Here is a 17,349-nt window from a genome sequence, read left to right on the forward strand (position 1 = left end):
ATTTTTTTTGCAGGAATGCTTCTAGGAATTTCTCGAAGAATGCTTCTAAACTTCTCCAGAAATGCTTTCAGGAATGCTTCCAGAGATTCTTCCACGCATTCCTTAAAGAATGCTTTCAGGAATTCTTCCAGAATTGCTCCCGGAATCCTACCACGAATTACTCCAGAAATTCTTCCAGGAATTCATCCATGTATTTTTTCAGGAACTACTCCAGAAATACTTCCAAGAATTCACCCAGGAATTCTTCCGAGGATTTCTCCAGATATTCCTCCGGGGATTTTCCCACGAATTCCTCCAAAAATATCTATAAAAATCCCCCAAGGAATCCTCCAAGAAGTTCTGCAGAAAAACTTGCAAATATTCCTCCTGCAATTGTTCAAGAAATACTTTCAGGAATTATTTAGGGAATTCGTTTAGAAATTCTTCCAGGTATTCCTCCAGGATTACTGCCATGAATTCTCCCAGGATATCTTCACGGAATTTCTCCTGTAATTGTTTCAGTAATGCCACCAGGAATGCTTTCAGGAATTCCTCCAGAAACTCTTTCAGGAATCCTCCAGTAATTTATCCGTATGTTTTCCAGGAATATTTCTAGAAAATCCTCCGTGGTTTCCCCGGCGATTCCTTCAGGAACTCCTCTGGGGATTTTTTAAAAGAAATTCCTCCATAAACTTCTGCAGGAGAACTTCCAAATATTCCTCCAGAAATTCTTCTAGGAATTCCTTTTTTTTTCAAGAAATTATTTCAGGAATTTCTGTAGAAATTCTTTTAGAAATTCCATCGGGAATTCTTCCAGGAAATCCTCCAGGAATTTCTCCAGAATTCCTTCAGTAATGTCTTCAGGAGTTCTTTCAGGTATTCCTTCTGAACTTCAACCAGGAATTCATTCAAGTATTTTTTTCCATGGATTCCTCCAAGAATACTGGAATTCATCCATGACTTTTTCCAGGAGCTCCTTCATGAAAACTTCCAGGAATTCCTCCGTGGATTCTTCCAGGTATTCCTCCAGGAATTCCTCCGGGGATTCCTCCAGGAATTTGTGCGGGGATTTCTTAAGGAATTCCTCCTGGGGTTTCCCCATGAGTACCTCCGGGGATTCCTCCAGGTATTTCTCTGGGGATTCCCCCAGGAATTTCTCCGGGAATTCCTTCAGGAATTCTTCCGGGGATTCCTCCAGGAATTCTCCATAAATTCCTCCGGGGATTCCTCCAGGGATTCCTCCAGGAATTCCTGCGGGGATTACTTCAATAATTCCTCCGGGGATTCTCCCATAAATTCCTCCAGGGATTGCTCCGGGGATTCCTCTAGGAATTCTCCAAAAATTCCTCCGCGGATTCCTCCAAAAATTCCTCCGGAGATTCTCCCAGGAATTCCTCCAGGGATTCCTCCAGGAATTATCCAAAATTCCTCCGGGGATTCCTCCAGGAATTCCTCCGGGAATTCCTTCAAGAATTCCTCCGGGGATTCTCCCAGGAATTCCTCCGGGGATTCCTCCAGGAATTCTCCAAAAATTCCTCTAGGGATTCCTCCAGGAATTCCTCCGGGGAATCCTCTAGGAATTCCTCCGGGGATTCATCTAGGAATTATCCAAAATTCCTCCGGGGATTCCTCCAGGAATTCCTCCGGGGATTTCTCCAGGATTTCCTCCGGGGATTCCTCCAGGAATTCCTCCGGGGATTCCTCCAGGAATTCCTCCGGGGATTCCTCCAGGAATTCCTCCGGGGATTCCTCCGGGGATTCCTCCAGGAATTCCTCCGGGGATTCCTCCAGGAGTTTGTGCGGGGATTTCTTAAGGAATTCCTCCTGGGGTTTCCCCATGAGTTCCTCCGGGGATTCCTCCAGAAATTACTCCGGGGATTCCTCCAGGTATTTCTCTGGGGATTCCTCTAGGAATTCCCCCGGGGATTCATCTAGGAATTCCTCCGGGGACTCCTCCGGGGATTCCTCCAGGAATTCCTCCGGAGATTCCTCCAGGAATTCCTGCGGGGATTACTTCAATAATTCCTCCGGGGATTCTCCCATAAAATCCTCCAGGGATTGCTCCGGGGATTCCTCTAGGAATTCTCCAAAAATTCCTCCGCGGATTCCTCCAAAAATTCCTCCGGGGATTCCTCCAGGAATTCCTCCGGGGATTCCTCCAGGAATTCCTCCGGGGATTCCTCCAGGAATTCCTCCGGGGATTCCTCCAGGAATTCCTCCGGGGATTCCTCCGGGGATTCCTCCAGGAATTCCTCCGGGGATTCCTCCAGGAATTCCTCCGGGGATTCCTCCAGGAATTCCTCCGGGGATTCCTCCAGGAATTCCTCCGGGGATTCCTCCAGGAATTCCTCCGGGGATTCCTCCAGGAATTCCTCCGGGGATTCCTCCAGGAATTCCTCCGGGGATTCCTCCAGGAATTCCTCCGGGGATTCCTCCAGGAATTCCTCCGGGGATTCCTCCAGGAATTCCTCCGGGGATTCCTCCAGGAATTCCTCCGGGGATTCCTCCAGGAATTCCTCCGGGGATTCCTCCAGGAATTCCTCCGGGGATTCCTCCAGGAATTCCTCCGGGGATTCCTCCGGGGATTCCTCCAGGAATTCCTCCGGGGATTCCTCCAGGAATTCCTCCAGGAATTCCTCCGGGGATTCCTCCAGGAATTCCTCCGGGGATTCCTCCAGGAATTCCTCCGGGGATTCCTCCAGGAATTCCTCCGGGGATTCCTCCAGGAATTCCTCCGGGGATTCCTCCAGCAATTCCTCCGGGGATTCCTCCAGGAATTCCTCCGGGGATTCCTCCAGGAATTCCTCCGGGGATTCCTCCAGGAATTCCTCCGGGGATTCCTCCAGGAATTCCTCCGGGGATTCCTCCAGGAATTCCTTCGGAGATTCCTCCATGAAGTCCTCCTTGGATTCCTTCAAGAACTCTTTCGGGGATTCTTCCAGGCATTCCTCCGGGGATCCCTCCAAAAATTCTTCCGAGGATTCTTCCGAAGATTCTTCCAGGAATTCCTCCGGGGATCACTCCTTCAATTCCTCCGGGAACTTCTCCAGGAATTCTTTCGAGAATTTCTGCAGGAATTCCTCTAAGAATTTCTCCAGGAATTCCTCCTGGGATTCCTCTAGGAATTCCTCCGGGGATTTCTCCTGAAATTTCTCCGGGTATTCTTTCGGGAATTCCTCCAGGTATTTCTCCGGCGATTTCTCCAGGAATTCCGCAAGAAATTCTTTCAGGAATACTTCCAGGAATTGCTCCAGGAATTCCTCCGGGGATTGCTTCAAGAATTCCTCCGGTGATTCTCCCAGGAATTCCTCCAGAGATTCTTCCGGGGATTCCTCCAGGAATTCTCCAAAAATTCCTCCGGGGATTCCTCCAAAAATTCCTCCGGGGATTCTCCTAGGAATTCCTTCGTGGATAACTCCTGGAATTCCTCCGGGAATTTCTCCTGGAATTCCTCTGAGAATTTCTCCAGGAATTCCTCCGAGAATTTCTCCAGGAATTCCTCCGGGGATTCTTCCTGAAATTTCTTACGGGAATCCCTCCAGGTATTCCTCCGGCGATTTCTCCAGGAATTCCTAAAGAAATTCTTTCAGGAATTGCTGCAGGAATTCCTCCATGAATTATTTCAGGAATTTACTTCACTAGGAATTCTTCCAGGAATTCCTTCATAAAATCTTCCAGGAATGCTTCCAGCAATTCTTCCAGGAATTTGCTATAAAAATTCCTCCTTGGAATCCTCCAGGAAGTTCAGCAGTAACACTTCCAAATATTTCTCCAGTAATTGTTCAAGAAATTCTTTCAGGAAATATTTTTGGATTTCCTCCAGGAATTCTACCAGGATAGCCTCCCGGAATTTCTCCTGTAATTCTTTCAGTAATGGCTTCAGGAATTCTTCCAGAAACTCTTCCAGGAAATCCTCCACTAATTCATCCATATTTTCCAGGAACTGCTCCAGAAATACTTCCACGAGTTCCACCGTGGATTATTTAGAAATTCCTCCGAGGATTCCTCCATAAATTTCTGCAGGATCTAATCCAGGAATTCAGCCACGAATTCCTAGAGAATTTTTCCAGGAATTCTGATAGAAATTACTCCAGGAATTAATCCAGAAATCTAGGAATCTATCCAGGATTTTTTCAGGAATTCATCCAGAAGTTTCTCGGAAAATTCTCCAGAAGTTCCTCAGAATTTCTTCTTGATGATCGACGGGATTTCTTCTGAAAATTCTTCCTATTCTAGATGATTCCTTCAGGAATTCCTCTGGGGATTGCTTCAAGAACTCTACCGGGGATTCCTCCAGCAACTTCTCCGGGGATTTCTCTTGGAATCCTCCTGAGGAATCCTACACGAATTCTTTCAGGAATTCCTCCGGAGATTATTCCAGGAATTCCTCCAGGGATTCTTCCATGCATTCTTCAGGAGATTTTCACGGGTACACTTCCAGGGATTTTCCCGGAGATTCATCCAGAAACTTCTCTAGAAATTCTTCTAGAGAATCCCCGAGACTTCCTGGAGGAAACACCGAAAAATTTCCTGGCCTAAGGTATGCCACAAGAATTCTATTAGGCACCCGCGGAGGAATTCCTGTAGGAGTCCCTGAAAGAATTCCTGGAGAAATTCCTGGAGGGATCCCTGCTGGATTTTCGGGAGGAATTCCTTGAGGAATCCCCGGAGGAATTCCTGGAAGAATCCCCGGAGGAATTCCTGGAGGAATCCCCGGAGGAATTCCTGGAGGAATCCCCGGAGGAATTCCTGGAGGAATCCCCGGAGGAATTCCTGGAGGAATCCCCGGAGGAATTCCTGGAGGAATCCCCGGAGGAATTCCTGGAGGAATCCCCGGAGGAATTCCTGGAGGAATCCCCGGAGGAATTCCTGGAGGAATCCCCGGAGGAATTCCTGGAGGAATCCCCGGAGGAATTCCTGGAGGAATCCCCGGAGGAATTCCTGGAGGAATCCCCGGAGGAATTCCTGGAGGAATCCCCGGAGGAATTCCTGGAGGAATCCCCGGAGGAATTCCTGGAGGAATCCCCGGAGGAATTCCTGGAGGAATCCCCGGAGGAATTCCTGGAGGAATCCCCGGAGGAATTCCTGGAGGAATCCCCGGAGGAATTCCTGGAGGAATCCCCGGAGGAATTCCTGGAGGAATCCCCGGAGGAATTCCTGGAGGAATCCCCGGAGGAATTCCTGGAGGAATCCCCGGAGGAATTCCTGGAGGAATCCCCGGAGGAATTCCTGGAGGAATCCCCGGAGGAATTCCTGGAGGAATCCCCGGAGGAATTCCTGGAGGAATCCCCGGAGGAATTCCTGGAGGAATTCCTGGAGGAATCCCCGGAGGAATTCCTGGAGGAATCCCCGGAGGAATTCCTGGAGGAATCCCCGGAGGAATTCCTGGAGGAATCCCCGGAGGAATTCCTGGAGGAATCCCCGGAGGAATTCCTGGAGGAATCCCCGGAGGAATTCCTGGAGGAATCCCCGGAGGAATTCCTGGAGGAATCCCCGGAGGAATTCCTGGAGGAATCCCCGGAGGAATTCCTGGAGGAATCCCCGGAGGAATTCCTGGAGGAATCCCCGGAGGAATTCCTGGAGGAATCCCCGGAGGAATTCCTGGAGGAATCCCCGGAGGAATTCCTGGAGGAATCCCCGGAGGAATTCCTGGAGGAATCCCCGGAGGAATTCCTGGAGGAATCCCCGGAGGAATTCCTGGAGGAATCCCCGGAGGAATTCCTGGAGGAATCCCCGGAGGAATTCCTGGAGGAATCCCCGGAGGAATTCCTGGAGGAATCCCCGGAGGAATTCCTGGAGGAATCCCCGGAGGAATTCCTGGAGGAATCCCCGGAGGAATTCCTGGAGGAATCCCCGGAGGAATTCCTGGAGGAATCCCCGGAGGAATTCCTGGAGGAATCCCCGGAGGAATTCCTGGAGGAATCCCCGGAGGAATTCCTGGAGGAATCCCCGGAGGAATTCCTGGAGGAATCCCCGGAGGAATTCCTGGAGGAATCCCCGGAGGAATTCCTGGAGGAATCCCCGGAGGAATTCCTGGAGGAATCCCCGGAGGAATCCCCGGAGGAATTCCTGGAGGAATCCCCGGAGGAATTCCTGGAGGAATCCCCGGAGGAATTCCTGGAGGAATTCCTGGAGGAATTCCTGGAGAAATCCCCGGAGGAATTACTGGAGGAATCCCCGGATGAATTCCTGGAGGAATCCCCGGAGGAATTCCTGGAGGAATCCCCGGAGGAATTCCTGGAGGAATCCTCCAAGGTATTCCTGGAGGAATTTCATGAGGAGCTCCTGCAGGAATCCCCGGAGGAATTACTGGAGGAATCTCCGAAGGAATTCCTTGAGGAATCCCATGAGGAATTCTTGCAGGAATCCCCGGAGGAATTCCTGAAGGAATCCCCGGAGAAATTCCTGGAGGAATCCCTGAAAGGATTCCTTGAGGAATCCCCTGAGGAATTCCTGGAGGAACTCTTCTAGAGAAATCCCCGAGACTTCCTGGAGGAATCCCCGATAATTTTCGTGGCCTAAGAAATGCCACAAAAATTACATTAGGAATCCGCGGAGGAATTCCTGAAGGAACCCCTGGAGAAATTCCTGGAGAAATCCCCAGAGGAATTCCTGGAGGAATCCCCGGAGGAATTCCTGGAGAAATCCCCGGAGGAATTCCTGGAGAAATCCCCGGAGGAATTCCTGGAGAAATTCCTGGAGAAATCCCCGGGAGAATTCCTGGAGAAATCCCCGGGAGAATTGCTGAAGGAATCCCCGGGAGAATTACTGAAGAAATCCCCGGAGGTATTCCTGGAGGAATCCCCGGAGGAATTTATGGAGAAATCCCAGGAGGAATTCCTGGAGAAATCACTGGAGGAATCCCCTGAGGAATTCCTGGAGTGAAGGAATTCTTCGAGGTATTCCTGGTGGAATCCCTTGAGGAACTCTTCTAGAGAAATCTCTGATACTTCCGGAAGGAATCCCCAAAAAATTTCCTGGCCTAACAAATGCCACAAGAGTCCCATGAGGAACTCCTGCAGGAATCCCCGGAGGAATCCTCGGAGGAATTCCTGGAGAAAACCCCGAAGGAATTCCTGGAAAAATCCTCGGGTAAAATCCTTGAGGAGTCCCCTGAAGAATTCCTGGAGTGGAGGAATCCACTGAGGTATTCCTAGTGGAATCCCATGAGGAATTCTTGTAGGGTTCCCCGGAGGAATTTTTGTAGGTATTCCTGTCAGAATTTCTGGAGGGATGGCTGGAAGAATTTCTGGAGAAATCCTCGAAGGAATTCCTGGAAGATTTCCTGGAGAAATGCATGGAGACTTGTTGGAGGAATTTCGGGAAGTATTCCTTGAGGAATCCCCGGAGGAACCTCCAGAGAAATTTCTGATGAAATCCCAAGACGAAGACTCGTAGGAATTCCTGAAAGAATCCCCGGAGAAATTCCTCGAGAGATCCCTGCAGGAGTTTTCGAAGCAATTCCCGCAGAAATCCCTTGAGTTAATCCTGTGTCATATCACTAAGAATCGCATTTTTCCCCGGAATTTGTAGTTTATATTTGAGCAAACTTTAGATACATTTCCGCAGCTGGTAATCCATTTATCCTCATCCCGTAATCCTGATGGATTTTGCCTTGGGAGTAATTATCAGCTTCCACTCGAACTTGACCAACCGCATCACAATTTCAAATGATCCGACCACGTCACTGGCAAGGGCACTGGTGTGCAAGTCCGCCACCGTATGTACCACCAGCTGGAAATCATATAACCTTTCTTCCGGTTGCGCAATACAGCCAGTTTGTCCTGCCGGAATATCAACGGGTCACAACGCTGGTTGTAGTCAATGCTGGTCAATCTTCCACTCTGCTGCGTTCCAGACCAAGTTAGTCTGAGCGTAGATTCATTGTTGATAAACAAATATATTGGTAAACAAAATGTTTCGTCGATTTTTTTTTCTTTTTTCTCTCTCAAGATCGACTGTCAAAATTACTTTGGTAAAAATGCCTTTTTTTCCTTGACCTCATTTCTTGCCATCTGAGTACTAAGCTTTATCCTGAGAATAGAACAAAGCATGCTTAGTTTCGTCCCAGACTACTGATAGTATTGTATTTACACACTTACCTGACATTTGAATGCTCCGCTTTGTTAAAAACTGTTATTTATAATTGCTTCCGTTGACGCCCGATAATTTCTCCGTAAAATGAATATGAAAATGGGAACGATCCCGCAAAAAAGACCGTTGCAAATTTTCGGTTTGAGCACGATCGACTAAACATTGAGTAAAATAATCTCGCGTTATACAAGCTCAGTTTAACATAATATGTTTAATTTGATTACTTCTTAAACTGAGCCTTGTGTAAATCAATAGAATCATAAAAATGATTAGAATTTAATCTTTTTGTGTTTTGTTATGATTCTGAGTGTAAGGTATATTTTGTGTGGCTTTGATTTACCGTGATCTGTGATGTCGCAAAAACCTGTCACGTCTACATATGATTTACATCGTGCAACATTCACCTCGTTGCATCAAAGCTTTGCGTAGTAGTCGGTAAAGTAGTCACCCACCTGCGCAATCAGCTGATTTTACGCTTTTGTTGCGAATCAAGCAAGAAAGGAAAAGACTGCAAAATTAAAATTTTCGTCGTCCTATAACAACAGTCACAGGCCACAACACAAGAAAAAGTGGGTGATTAGCGGAAAAATCGAACTTCCTCGCGCGCACAGGAAAACCGAAAAGGCCACGCAGTGTCGCAAAGTGTCGCTAATTTCTAATTCGCCAAGGATAATCACCGTGTGAGAATGTGCAGCCGCAGTATCGAATTCAAGCTGGCTTGAAGACGTCGTCGTCGTTCAACACGTCATCCGCGAGGATGCGTTCGAGTGGATTCGGTTAACGGGATACATACAGACAAACTAGAGGGATGGCCGTCACTCCGAGGCCGGGCATCAGCGAGTACCAGATGCTGGAGCAGATTGGAAGCGGATCGTACGCGACTGTGTACCGTGCGATGCACAAAGCATCCAAGGAGATCTACGCGGTAAAATGTGTGAGGAAGGGAACCCTGTCGAAATCGGCCGTGGACAACATCGTGACGGAGATCAGTCTGCTGAAGAAGCTCAAGCATCGGCACATCGTGGAGATGAAGGATTTTCTTTATGACGAGAAGTGCATTTACATCGTGATGGAGTACTGCAATGGGGGAAGCTTGTCGACGTATATAAGGCAGCGGCAGAAATTGGGGGAGGTCACCTGTAAGGTGTTTCTGAGGCAGCTGGCGTCGGCGCTGAAGTACATGCGGGAGAACGAGGTCAGCCATTTTGACTTGAAGCCGCAGAATCTGCTGCTGATGAAGAGTAACGGAAGTGCTCAGGCGCTGAAGGTGGCCGATTTTGGTTTTGCGCAGCATCTGAAGCTGGGACAGGAGAATACTTCGATCAAAGGGTCACCTCTTTACATGGCGCCGGAGATTCTGTTGAAGCATTGTTACGGGCCATCGGCGGATTTGTGGAGCATCGGAGTCATATTGTATGAGTGTTTGTTCGGAAGGGCACCGTACAGTTCAAAGACGTTGCAGGAGCTGCTGGACAAGATTCGAACGGAGCGGAGAATTGAACTTCCGAAGACACCGAAGATTTCACCGGAATGTGAGGATCTGCTGTGCAGATTGCTGCAACGGTCACCTGACGATCGGATAACCTTTGATGAGTTCTTCAAGCACGCATTTTTAGATCTGAAACACGCGCCTTCGGAACAGAATCTGGAGAAGGGAATCGCGCTGATCAATGAAGCCATCGAATTGGACAAGAAGCAGGAATATGACGCGGCCTACGGGAAGTACTGCAAGGGCCTCCAATATTTTGTTCCCATCATCCAGGCGGAAACCGACCCCGAGAAGAAGGACGTCCTTCGGCAGCGGGTTCAAACCTATCTGGCCCGGGCTGAAGAGATCAAACATTCATTCCAGCAGGACACCCCTGTTCAGCCGTCGACCTCCAAACCCCTGAAACGGGCTGCGTCTCGTGTCGCTCAGATCCAGAGAGCCCTCCAGCCGACCGACCTCTACCGACAGCTCCTGACCATGTCGTCGTCCAGCCCTGCTCTGAAGTCCGCCTTGGAAATTGGCCGCCAGGCAGAGCTGTACGCTCTCGAGAACAAGCTGGACGTCGCGCTGGAATCCTACAAGACCGTACTGGGTGCCTTGATGCCGCTGCTGGCCGAGGAGCCGCGGGGATCCCAACGGAGGGACCTCCTGCATCGACAAATCGTCCACTGGATGGAGGAAGCCGAGCACATTAAATCCGTCCGCTCGGCGCAGATCCTGGAGGAGATGGAAAACGGCCCGGCTGCGCAGTACAATTGCTGCGTGCAGTGAGAATCTAATCGAATAACTACATTATTTACCTAACTAGTTTTGTGGCTTTAGCTTTGATTGTGACATTACATTTTAAATAAACTATACACCGACCATGCTTATCTTACTCTAGAAATGTAAAAGCCGTAGCTCTTTTATTTACACTTAATTTACACCGACCTGTTGAGAAGGATCTGGCTTAGTGACTACTCGACTTTCTTCGGCTCACCTCCGCTGATCCTGCTCCAACCCTTGCTGATCATCTGTAGAAAAAAGATGCTCGCAAATTACAATCTATTCAGGCTTTATTGATCCAAAGCTACCTTGAACAGTGGCATTTCCTTCCGCTCGTTGGCCGGCACCAGGGCTTCGTTCTGATGCAGCTGGTACCAACCCCAGTGGATGCCGATCAGCGCCGGGATCATCACGATGACGACCAGGTTGTTGTTCACGAACGACTTGAAGCGGGACATTCTACCTAAGTCTTATTTTAAAGGTGATTATTTCAATATTATTACTATTATTAGAAAATAATAGGTTTTATGATATAAGCAGAAATTAGTACGTTACCGTCTTGCTAATAAATTGATTACAAAATCACGATCACTTTCTCGAACTGGTGTTTTGCTTTCTTTGTTGTGGTTTTCATATTCTGACAGTTCTACGAAGCGGAGCGGAAAGCCCAGATCGATAAAGAAGATTTTCGAACTTGATTGTATGCACGCTCGTTCAAATCTAGTCAGAAAAAAAGAACTGATTCAAAATTTGGCGAACGAATAAATCAGCCTCACGGGAATGGTTTATCAGAAAAAAAAATGTAGAAAAAGAAACACGCCTTTATTCGGAATCGAACGTAAAACCTTCAGTGTGCATACCATCAGAGCGAAGACGGCTAATAACAAGACAGACATCTACCCTCTTGCTCCATATACCTTGGGAGCTACAAGCACACTAGCGCGACGAACGACTCCAGCACTGAGAAAAATTTTATAGTAAAGTTAACAATTCAACCATGTTTAATTTTACCATGCCTAAAAATAGTCGTAATGAACATGTTATCAGTAATGACTACTATGTTTTCCTTGCAATTACCATGGTTTGACAATCAAGCACATAGTAATCAATACCATCAAACGTGGTCATCTTGATTACGCTGTTCGTGGTTGTCAGAACCATGTTCATGTTTTCCTAGTACTATTTTCATGCTTAGTTATACTTTTTCCGTAGTTTTTCTCGTTATCGCCCATTTCCAAAAAAAATAAATGGTTTGCCACGTAACCGGTTTCATAAAAATTAATTTGTGATGGAGACATAGCTTTCTTTCTTTCTTATTGGTGAGTTTTTCCATTGATTTCTGTTGTTTTGAACGCTGATAGTCAATCTATCTGGACCCACAGTAGGGTATTTTATCCAATAGTGGACCCTTAACCTATAGTGGACCCCTAGCAATTATTCTCAAATTTCCCGCTCGAATCTGCTTCTACTGGTAAACTTCCACCGGGAGACCATGGCTCATGTTCCTAGACAGCAGTTTCATGTGATAAAACTAGGCTAGAATGCGATAATTTGATTATTTTAGCAAATTTGTAAATGTAAACAACTCGAGGGGGTCCACTATTGGTTAAATTTAAGGGGGTCCACTATTGTCACCGATTTAACATGGTAAGATAATACGATCTACCCAATAGTGGACCCCAACAATCCTATAGTGGACCCCGTGGGGTCCACTATAGGATAATTTGATCGAGATTTGAAATGATTATTTTTTGAGAAATATAAGGTGTTTTCGCTCGGTTTTTGTGTGTAATGTGTAGGAAAGATATAGAACTTGTTGTGCAACCATTGGTAAAGATAATTCAATTAGGATATCATAATGTTTTTACGATCAGAGCAAATTTCAGTTACTAAGGGGTCCACTATTGGTTAAAATACCCTAATTCGGCCAACGATGTTCCCGCAAATTCTCCTGGTAACAGGTTTGCCGGATTGAAAAACTACAGGCATACCGGAAGAATTTTGAAACCATCCGTGCAAATACTTCCCTTCCAAGGCAGCCAGCCATCGAAGAGATGCTCCGGAAGTTGGCTGATGGAAATCTGATTCCAAGGAACAGAGGGATAAGAAGGCGCCGAGGAAGGAAGCGAAAAGTAAGTAACGATTTCATTCTAGGAATTCTGCCACATATTCCATTACATTTCCTGTCATTCACAGGTTACATAAAACTACTCGAACCCAAGAGCCAACTTCCTTACCCTCCTTTTAATTGATTGAACCGGAGAAATAGGAAGTGTCACCGCTCCAGGTCGAAAAATTACCTTCCAAAAATTAAATCTCCGCTTTGCCGATGACACCCAATCCCCAATTCGTGGCTGAACTTCGGTGTCATTTTCCTTGTTCCATAAGTTCCGTCGCCGCCGATCAATCAGTTCACGTCAGAAACCCTCAAACCAACCCTCCGTCACAGCATCCTTCCAGCCATGATCAGCAGCTTAATTTCCCGAATGACGTCGTTTACCCGCAGTTGGACATCCCCAGGAACTTAAGTCGAACCATCACATCTTGGCGCTCCCGGAAGATATTCATGTAGAAACCATTAATAATGTATACATTTTATCAATTTATTTTAATGGGATTGCTGAAATATAATCGATTTCATTTTTTTTTCAATTTGAATGTAAACAACAAAGACGACAGGACGACACTACCATTCAACCACGCACATGGTAACTAAAACCGTAACGCCATGGTCAAATGTACTATGCTGCTTATCAAGCACATAGTAAAACGAACTACGAAATAAGGTTCAAATCTACCATAAAATGTAAATGAAAAGCGACATGGTAAATTGAACCCTGCACATGGTAGTTTCAAAAATTAATCATAGTCTACCTAAATCAAGTAGTAAAAGTGTTTTAATTTCACCCTCGATTTGGTCGCCGTTACCATGTCCCTTTTTTTTAGTGAGGGAACAACATCATGAATGAGTGTGCATGCGATGCTACCATTTCCGTGTACGTATTTGCATGTACACGCACACAATCATGTTTTAATGTTCCTGTGAATCGTTGAGGGCGTTTCAACCATGTCGCCTGCAACAGGGTGGGAGCTGTCTGTCTTGTTATCAGCCGTCTTCGATCAGAGCTGATTCACCTTTTGTCTGTAATCGGATGCCATGTGACAAAAACATGTTCGTTTTTCGTCGTTGCAAAAGAAGACAAAAGAGAATGACGAAACCATAGCTCCCTGTTTCATTTTCGACTCGATTTTCGGTTCATCCTCGTTGTGGTTTCTTTGTCTGTCGCTAATGATGATGCAAGTGACGGAGGTTTATTTGCTGACAAACTTTTTTAATTTTTCGTCGTTAATCGGTGACGAAACAGATGGTTACCAATCCTGGCTCAGTGGAATGAGTGTGCTTGATGTCGAACCCCATATGGATTAAAATCAGGCCCCTGGCATCAATGAAATTTATCGTAGCCAACATCTAACTGCCTTATACTCATATTCGTGCAAATTGAAACGAGCGTGTAATCAACAAACGCAGCTTTTGTTTGATGTTGTGAGCCACACACGAAATCACATTCACAATGCGTGTTTGTTGGGTTGCTTTATTCAACTAATCGCATGCTTCTCTTACCGTACATTAATATTAAAGCGAGTTTGAAGTGTTTTGTGATCATAAGCGGTGGAAAAAATGATTCCAAAAACTGATCAACAAACCAAAATAAACGTTAAACAAAAAATTGTTGATGTTTTCGCATTTGACAGTGGGCGCTATTTATTAGCGCCCAGGACATCCTGTCTACCATGATTCCAATGCATTGAGTAGGCCGTGTCAGGAGCCTGATTAAAATACTTTCAGAATCTGGTGGCGCTATTATAATTAGTGACTGTTGCGCTTATATCAGAAGCCAGAGGCAGATAATCGCCAAGATAATCGCCATATTCTGATTTTTCTTGAGATGCATAATCATAGATAGATTGAAAAAAATCATTGGAAAAAAAATCAATGATCTCTTTTCACCATTATGAAATATTAGCCTCTACTCTCGTCTGTTTTTGTTGTCGTTTTATTTAGTGATGAAAATTGAAAACTTTCTGGGCGATTATTTAGTTTATCCCGAAGTGAACTAGCCTAGTGCTAAAAATCTCGTTAATACAGATAAAAAAAATGCTTAGCTTAAATGTGAGGATAATTTCTGCGAATCTGAACCGGTAAACTTCTGAAACAAGTTTTCATTTTACCGGTTCTTCAGTCTTACTCGACAGCTCGACCGGTCCGCATTTTTCTCACCGGGCAATGTTCGAATTTTTCGAACATTCTTGACAGCTGAAGTGTTTACCAACAAAGCCCGCATCAACCGCTCCTGCAGCAAAGGAATCTGCGTTGTTTTCGTTGGAATTTTGTGATCGCAGAAAAAGTTTTTTAGATTAATCCGTGTAAAATTAACATTATCGAGTTTGTTTCGTGTCTCTATGTGTTGACTTGTATCACCCTGTGCGCCGCGGAGGAATAGAAAGCCCGAAAATGACGAGCCACAACTGGACCATCGACGAAACGAATCTCATGATCCGGAAGCGTCTGGAGCTGCTCGGATGTGCCCGGAGCGATAAAGTGTACGATCAGATATCCAACTACCTGTCCGAGGAGCATAATTACTATGTAAGTCGATGGGTGGGGCAGATGAGGTTAATTCCGGCTTTCTATCGGGATTTTGAATTTTTCTAGAAAAATGCCGCCGCCTGTCAAACGCGGTTCAACAATCTGCTGAAGACGTACCGGACGTGCGTCAAGCGGCAGGAATCGGGCGGAAAGGTTTGCAAGGTTCGCTTTCCCTTTTTCGACACGTTCCACCAATACTACGGAAACTTGAATGTCAGTTCGGTGGATAACGGAAGCAGCAAGTGCAAAACGGAGATCTTCCTGGACGATTTGTTTGCGGACAGTTCCTATGCGGTGGATGGCGGGGGTGGTGGATTGCCCGGAGTGGACGTTGGGCTCATGGAAGGCGACAGCATGATGATGGATTCCACGCAAACGGGGGATGAATATTTGGAATCGCCGGAGGAACATCACGGGAATGGCGATGGCGATGGCGATGAGGAACTGACCACGTCTCTGACCGTGAATAATGGGCTGGAGGATCTTAAACTGCGGCTGATGGAGCAGAAGCTGCTATACTATACGAATCAGAACATGCTGCTGCAGATGAAGCAGGAACATTACCGCCAGAAGGATCAGGATCGGGCTCGGAGTCAGCTGATGGCCGAGGAGATACTGAAAGTCCTCCGGGGAATTCACACGTGCCTGAAAAAGAGTCTGGAGGTGAAAGTGGTCCCACCGCAGCAGCAGCAGCAGCCGACGAAAAAGTCATCGGAGAATGGCGCTTCGGCCAAAGACGACCAGAAACTGGAACCCGAGCCAAAAAGACTCAAAGAAGACATCGGCAGCGGTGGGGGCGAAGAGGAAGAGGAAGCCGAGGAGGAGGAAGAAGCAGAATGTGGCAGCTCGTTGGTTCCGCTCGAGATGGACTCCGGCGAGGAGGAGGAAGAAGAGGACGATGACGAGTTCAACGGATGCGACGGGCATTCGGGCGGAAGTGGTGGCAGTAGCGAGGAGGTGGTCAAAAAGTTGCCCGAAATGCCCCGACTAAAAGTGCGCAAGAATATCTTCCCGGCCTGGAATCGGATCCAGACCGTGTTGCTCATCAAAATCCACTGCGACCTGAGGCCCAAGTTCAAAGGACTGAATCTGTTCGAGTGCGTGTCGAACAAACTGATCGAACTGCATATAAATGTAAGTTTTTTGGTCATTTAGAACGTCAAACATACTCATTATCTCTTTTATATCGCTCACAGAGAACCCCTCGAGACTGTCGAACGCGATGGAACAACCTATTTCGAAGCTACAAGGAGTGCCGATCGAGACTGCGGGTGAACGACAAGGCACCGGTGAAGTTTGAATACTTTGACGAGATCGATGCCTACTACAAGGATTGCCAATTTTTAACGAACGTAGTTTAAATGGAAAGTGAATGGATGTACGTTTATTGCATGAAAGATCTTTTTATAATCTAACAATACAAATGTTGCTAAAATTTATAAGAGAATGTGTTAGATTTTAGAGAAAATTCTAATATACGTTAGAATGTATTCATTTTATTTCAACAAACAAACAAACAAACAAACAAACAAACAAACAAACAAACAAACAAACAAACAAACAAACAAACAAACAAACAAACAAACAAACAAACAAACAAACAAACAAACAAACAAACAAACAAACAAACAAACAAACAAACAAACAAACAAACAAACAAACAAACAAACAAACAAACAAACAAACAAACAAACAAACAAACAAACAAACAAACAAACAAACAAACAAACAAACAAACAAACAAACAAACAAACAAACAAACAAACAAACAAACAAACAAACAAACAAACAAACAAACAAACAAACAAACAAACAAACAAACAAACAAACAAACAAACAAACAAACAAACAAACAAACAAACAAACAAACAAACAAACAAACAAACAAACAAACAAACAAACAAACAAACAAACAAACAAACAAACAAACAAACAAACAAACAAACAAACAAACAAACAAACAAACAAACAAACAAACAAACAAACAAACAAACAAACAAACAAACAAACAAACAAACAAACAAACAAACAAACAAACAAACAAACAAACAAACAAACAAACAAACAAACAAACAAACAAACAAACAAACAAACAAACAAACAAACAAACAAACAAACAAACAAACAAACAAACAAACAAACAAACAAACAAACAAACAAACAAACAAACAAACAAACAAACAAACAAACAAACAAACAAACAAACAAACAAACAAACAAACAAACAAACAAACAAACAAACAAACAAACAAACAAACAAACAAACAAACAAACAAACAAACAAACAAACAAACAAACAAACAAACAAACAAACAAACAAACAAACAAACAAACAAACAAACAAACAAACAAACAAACAAACAAACAAACAAAC

At 45.4% G+C, this 17,349-nt stretch overlaps 2 protein-coding genes across 2 annotated transcripts; both read left to right on the forward strand.

Annotated features, from left to right (window-relative positions):
* The first annotated feature begins 8,547 nt into the window (after positions 1–8,547).
* LOC109428482 (serine/threonine-protein kinase ULK3) lies at positions 8,548–10,448 on the forward strand. The gene has a single exon (XM_019704258.4). It carries the CDS (start codon positions 8,882–8,884, stop codon positions 10,331–10,333), a length of 1,452 nt encoding a protein of 483 aa, XP_019559803.2. The 5' UTR covers positions 8,548–8,881; the 3' UTR covers positions 10,334–10,448.
* A 4,191-nt stretch (positions 10,449–14,639) lies between these two features.
* On the forward strand, positions 14,640–16,465 carry LOC109428483 (uncharacterized). The gene is made up of 3 exons (XM_019704259.3): positions 14,640–14,975; positions 15,042–16,109; positions 16,172–16,465. The coding sequence occupies exons 1-3, from the start codon at positions 14,841–14,843 to the stop codon at positions 16,334–16,336; spliced, it is 1,368 nt and encodes a 455-aa protein (XP_019559804.2). The 5' UTR covers positions 14,640–14,840; the 3' UTR covers positions 16,337–16,465.
* The last annotated feature ends 884 nt before the right edge of the window (positions 16,466–17,349 follow it).

Source organism: Aedes albopictus, unplaced genomic scaffold (assembly GCF_035046485.1).
Source record: "Aedes albopictus strain Foshan unplaced genomic scaffold, AalbF5 HiC_scaffold_223, whole genome shotgun sequence".
In the NCBI taxonomy this organism is placed as follows: Eukaryota; Metazoa; Arthropoda; class Insecta; order Diptera; family Culicidae; genus Aedes; species Aedes albopictus.